Below are 6,000 nucleotides of genomic sequence, written 5' to 3' on the forward strand. Positions count from 1 at the left end.
ATCTATTTTAGTTGCTTATTCAACTATCACTTTGTATCTATATATTTATTATCTTTAAAACATGTTTGCATGTGCACATTTGCTAGTTCTCAAAAAAAAAAAAAAAAAACAAAGAAGGAATATTCTAAAAAACATGTCTGAAATTAGCATCTTTTGGACAGTAAATATGCAAGCTGCATTTGAAAATGAATTTTACCATATTAATGAAAGTAAATTGCCGCATATTCATTTTTTGGTCATATAATCAATTAAGTTTTCCTAGACTGCCTAATGACAACTTAATCACTATTATTCCTTGAGTAGAATTTGCATCAATCAAAAAGAACAAATTGTCTCCAGTCTTTGTAAAAGATTTCACTTCTTACTCAGAGTGATGGATATTCAGACTTCTCAAATTTAAGTCACTACAAAATGTCATGACCAATCAATTTAGATGATCATGAACTTTTACTCTGTATACATGGGCTTTGGTTTGTTCCAACTTGCTTGACCTAAGCCTCTACCCTAACCTTAGAAACCAATGTTTGCTCCAAAAGAATCTGATTTCATAAGGAAAGCTGTTTATGGCAATACTGATGGTATTTTTCCAAAAAAGAAAAAGACAAAACCTTATTTATGCCCCTTCTTTTCTTTAGCCTTTTTTTCTTTTTTTTCTTGGGATACAAATCTTTTTAGCCATTAATTAGCAGAATTTTATGCACCTTCTTTTCTACCCAAAATTGTCTTGTTCAAACTTTGATTATTAAACATGTTCAACCTTTGATAAATCATGCTATGAAACCAACCCCAAGTAAATTTCATGGTTTTGTGGCAAAGGTTTTAAACCTTAATCACAACTGGCATCAAAAGATATTCTATAAGCAAAACGATAATGAACAATCAATATAGTCTCTAGCACCAATCTCTTGCTGCTAAAAACGGAGAATATAAATGAAGATTTTTTGGCAAGGGTTTGTTCAACCAAGTTGTCTAGGACTTCTAAACGTTCACATCCTCTCATCAACTTCTTTTGACTCTTAGGAGGGCAGTTGGTGTGACTTTATTTATTAAGACTTGGTCCACCATCAAAAATCAAACAGTCAACCGCATCGAGTCATCACTCCACCCACCAACTCCGCAAGTGCCAACCAAATCACAACTGTTTTCATTTATTCCATAATGCAGCCAAAGGCCACAGGATAAGCATCTTTGAATGCATCCTTTCATACATCACACCACAGCCTGAGATCCAGTAATATCTATAATATGGTATCACACAATTCTAGTTTACAGCATCAGTTGCAAACAATTCCAACTGCTCTTTATTCATCTTCCCACATCCTTTTGCACTGCTCTGAGGATGATTTCTCAAATATACTCAAGCAAGCATCCATGTAGTCTTTTATAGCATGAATTAAAACAAAGTTTTAATGATCATAAATAAATATTGTTTACCATTATCAGCCGCACACGCTTGCAGTTGGTGCTGTAGCCGAAGATGAGCCTGAACCTGCCACCTTGAGTGGAATTGGATCCCAGACTCTTCCCTCACCCTCACTGCCGTGCCCACTCTTTTTCAGACTAAAAGCCACCTTACTAGTAGGACTTCCAGGGTCGCTTGCTGCTGCCACTGCCTTCAGCCGGTAACGCTCAGCCCTTGAACCAATGGTCTGACCTAAAATCGAGGCTGCTATAGTGAATGCCATTGCAGTCTTTGGCATCAGCACGGACTTCCTGAGCATCGCAATGAATGGAACAGCAGCATGGACAGCTGCAAACCATTGTGGGGAGAATTTTACAGTGTGCTCTCGCCATACCCCAAGGGGAACATTGGCTGCCATGCCTAGCAAGGCAATCGCTAGCATCTTAGAAGGCAAGGGCTGGGGGCGGAGGTTCTTCACGAGGGCTGTTCGGGCTAGTGCTGCTCGAGCAGCCACAACAGCAGGCGGACACCTTAGTTTCACACCTGGTGGTGGCTGCAGGGCCTTTGCAACAAGAGGTAGGACACGGCTCACTGCTCTGTAGGACTTTGCAATGGGGCACTGCCCGGTTTCCAGCCACTCATTGCTGAGTGCTTCATGTGAGGAATCTCCTCCTTTCTGAAACATAAGCAGAATAAGCAGAAGTAAGAAGTTGGGCAAACAAATCGTCTTCCTCACTAAACAGATATTCAGACTGCTTTTTTCAACCTTGCTGGAATAAAAAATGTTACAGTTTTCCATCATAATTATGACTTTTCTTATTAAATGCATCTAAGGCTTTAGAGGTCTAAATAAGAGAAAAACCAGGTGTTCGACCCCAAGGAAAAGCTCCACCTAACATATCTTTCAGTAATAGGAAGAGGGTGGCATGCTAGTCATTTCAAGCATAGGTTAGCAGTTCATGGTAATAAGTTAATAACTAAGTCCTATCTATTGATAGATACATATCTGAAAATGTATAGCAAGCGAGAGCCTTGACCAAATAAAAGTTCAAGTGACGCAATGCTAACCTGTGAAGGATCATTCTTGGAGGATCTCTTCTTTTGTTTCTTCCACTTGTTTGAGAAGAAATCAAAGTCAAAGGGCCCTCCTAGCCCAAAAGCTGAGAGGCTGATGGTAGCTGCCTTGGCTGCTAATGGGTTAAACTGGGGTGCAGGCTCAGGTTCCACATTTTCATCACGCACATATGATTTTCCTGAAAGTGGGACAACTCCATCACGTCCATGAAAAAGCCTGAATGCCATATCAAAGTTGGGTCCATCTTCAAAGATTGGACCCTTGGCTCCTCTTACCTAAAAGAAGCAGAAAAAACAGGAGTATGGTTCCACATCACATGTAAAGATAAACTTGTTTATAATCAAGGATAGAGAAATAAATTACTGGAGCCAGAAAATTGACAGTTGAAGAGAATGAAAACTTCGTCGGTTCATTGATGTTTCTTAAAAATGGGCATCTTTGGATGTCCGGATGGGCAAACAAATTCTCAGATGCCGATGATTCACTGGTAAAACCACTGAAGAAGAGTTCCATTTCGACGATGAGTAGCCTGAAAAATCAAGAAAATGTACTTGCTCATATCGATAACTATCAGATGATCAGAAAAAAGAAAAAAAAATTGGCCCACAAAGAATAGATCTATGGAAGGAGTTCGACAATTACTTGCATTGATGAAAAGTTAAAAGAAATTGACTTGATATCTAAATAGTGTTGCCAAAAAAATGAAGCAATGCCTAGACAAGAATAAGGAAATAAATAACCTCTTGCTAATAGGAGGCATGTGCAATTTATTTCCCAGCTTACATCTTAAATAATTTCTATGAACCTGAAGAATGCAAGTGTGCAACTAAAACCAAAAGGAAATTGCGAGCAAAAAGAAAAAAACTGTGTCCTGAATAGCTAGGTCATAGCATGCACTTCACTGAAATTGAAAAAAGAGAGAGCATATCCACAGGAACATGGATGCAATCATAGGACTGAAAATCTAGTGAAGTTGAATGAAGCATTCCCTTGTCATGCAGTGGCCTATGGAGCTTGTAGTGCTACAACAATCGAGAGTATATGGAGAAATTATCTGATTGGAGAAGTCATTGGCAAGTATAACATGTATAAATTAGGTGAGGAAATAGAAAAAAAGTAAGATAAGGTGAACATGTATAAATTAGGTGAGGAAATAAAAAAAAAGGTAAGATAAGGTGATCAAAACCCATGTTAATCAGAAGGCGATAAGACTAGCAAACTAGTAATAAACTGACATAATTTATACCACCGAGGCTTCAAAGTACTTATAGAAAAAGAAAATAAACAGACTAGCAAGCAAGGAGAATGAAATAGAATGGCAAGTGGTAAGCAGCCATAGGGTCCAGGTCTTTCAAGTCATGTAAAATATAGAAGGTTACGATCAAGATTCACCGTACCGGTACCGGACTCCGTATCGGTGCCATACTAGCATAGTGTTGGTACGGTATAGTACGGATTTTTTTTTGGCATACCGAGGGTTGATACGGCGGTATGCCACCGGTAGCGAACTGGTATGGTACGGTACGTCCAGTACCGTCCGATACGGTATAGTACAACATACCATGGTTACGACTAAGGATGACAAAATGCAGGTTATATTTCCTAGTGCAAGGTTGTTTAATTATGATACACAAGTTTCAAAAACAATTATGTTACTAGTAGCCACAGTGTCTAATTTATATCATTGTAACATGATAGTCATCAGAAATGAACATTGAAAAAGACTATAAAGTAATATCATTCTCATAATCGTAAACCAAACTTCAATATATTCTAATTGTTGGAAATATCACTGGCATAGGCTAAATTACAACAACTACTGTTTTTTTACCTTTCACTATATAAGCTGACTGTTTCAAATGCCTCCTAGAGACAATAATACATTTAACACAGCATCTGGTGAATAAAAAAAATCACACAAAAAAGAACATCGTACAGTAACATAATTTACACAGAAAGTCTAAACCATCACAATTTAATCATCAGACTTCTGTTTTCCTTGGGGCATTTATATACCTAATTGGCATTTCTGACATGTAAAAGTTGTCTTTCAGTAGGCACTTGAAAGATGAAATTCAAGTCCAGATCTGGTACCATGTGGCCAAATTTGGCCTCAAACCAGCTATATACTGCTCCAACAATAAGCAAGAAGAAAAGGAGGTCATACAAGCTATCGAAATTTCAACTGCACAGCACAAAACCAGAGCTTCATCTAAACCTACTACTCGATCATCGATACAGAAGACAAGTAACAACTTAATCAAATATGCAACACAGAAATCCAGAGTCAAAATCACAATAAGGCTAACTGGCCCAACGAAACAGACCGCAGGATCTCAAAAAATTATAGAAGGAAACAGTAAGATCGCGATAACTCGGATTTCCAAAGAAATACTGGTCTCCATTCATGACAAACTCGAAAATCTCCCAAAATCGTCGACCAAAACAAGAGAGCACCGTTTCATGTGTCTACTATGAAGGTTTTAATCTCCCAGAAGCCCTCCAATATCCGTGAAGATATTGATCTCTATAAACCCTAAAAATCCCATCTTTCCACCAAATTCTGATCCAAATCATCCATCTAAACTCGAACTACAAACAGAGTCCCTGAACTATAAGAAACTACTATAAATTTCAGAAAGAAACAGAGAAAAGGAAGCCACGCATGATCCAACCAAATGGAAACTATCAAGAGGTCACAGATGAGGAAAAAAGTGGAGGATTTGATCGCAATCAAAGCCTGAAAATTTCGGGAAAACCAATAGAATACCTCGAGAGACGAAGCTTTTGAGGAGATTTTGGACGAAAGCTATTTCTCGCTTAACTCCCCTTTTCTCGGACCGGCAGGATCGCAGAGCTCGGAAGAAACGTGTGGAGAGCACAAGAGCGCCCCTCGCCTTTTATGGCTCCGCCGCGAAGGTCACCGGTCGGGCCGGTCACCGTTTCGATCATTCACCCGCGATCCCCTCGCCCTGTCGCTGTCTTTACGGTGAAGCCGTGTGGTCGCCGTCCGTTCGGACGGAGGGAGGGCTTATCGCTGCCGTTGGATCGGAGCCGGCTTAAGAATGGAAAATTAGCTGTCCTAAAATTGATGAAGTGGTGATGTTTCTAGAAGCAAGAATTTTCCGAATTAGCCCCAGTTGACTTTCCCTTTTTTTATTTTTTTTTATCGATATTAGTTTAAAAATAAAGGCTTTCTTGAGAATAAAGCAGGGGTCTAGAACTTTGGAAGGCCATCTATATTTCTTAGTTTCTCTCTTCCTTTTCTCCTCCTCCTTATTTTTTTTTTACATCGGCAGCTCATACTACTCTTGCATAAAAATAGCCATATACATCACTCATAAGAAGACTACATAAAGCAAAAGAAGAAGTTTACTGGCCATACATAGCCAACTGCAAAGAATGAAGGCAATTGTGCCTAGCTGAATGATAGAAAAGAAGAAAAAAAATATTGAGAGGATACACAAATTCTTGAACTAAATATGGAAGAAATCTTGTGAGTGCCATACCTTAACATGAGAAA

The 6,000-nt window shown here is 38.8% G+C and overlaps 1 protein-coding gene across 2 annotated transcripts; it reads right to left on the reverse strand.

Moving 5' to 3' along the window:
* Positions 1-1,121: 1,121 nt before the first annotated feature.
* On the reverse strand, positions 1,122-5,512 carry LOC103697763. Of its 2 annotated transcripts, none has more exons than XM_008779687.3 (4): positions 5,248-5,512; positions 2,841-3,006; positions 2,471-2,752; positions 1,122-2,078 (listed from the first exon to the last, which is right to left on the reverse strand). In XM_008779687.3, exons 2-4 carry the CDS (start codon positions 2,988-2,990, stop codon positions 1,440-1,442), a joined length of 1,071 nt encoding a protein of 356 aa, XP_008777909.1. In that variant the 5' UTR covers positions 2,991-3,006; positions 5,248-5,512; the 3' UTR covers positions 1,122-1,439. The 2 variants fall into 2 exon arrangements, with proteins under 2 accessions (XP_008777909.1, XP_008777908.1); XM_008779686.4 differs by lacking the exon at positions 5,248-5,512 and adding an exon at positions 4,494-5,080.
* Positions 5,513-6,000: the final 488 nt, after the last annotated feature.

This window comes from Phoenix dactylifera, unplaced genomic scaffold, assembly GCF_009389715.1.
Source record: "Phoenix dactylifera cultivar Barhee BC4 unplaced genomic scaffold, palm_55x_up_171113_PBpolish2nd_filt_p 000253F, whole genome shotgun sequence".
NCBI lineage: Eukaryota > Viridiplantae > Streptophyta > Magnoliopsida > Arecales > Arecaceae > Phoenix > Phoenix dactylifera.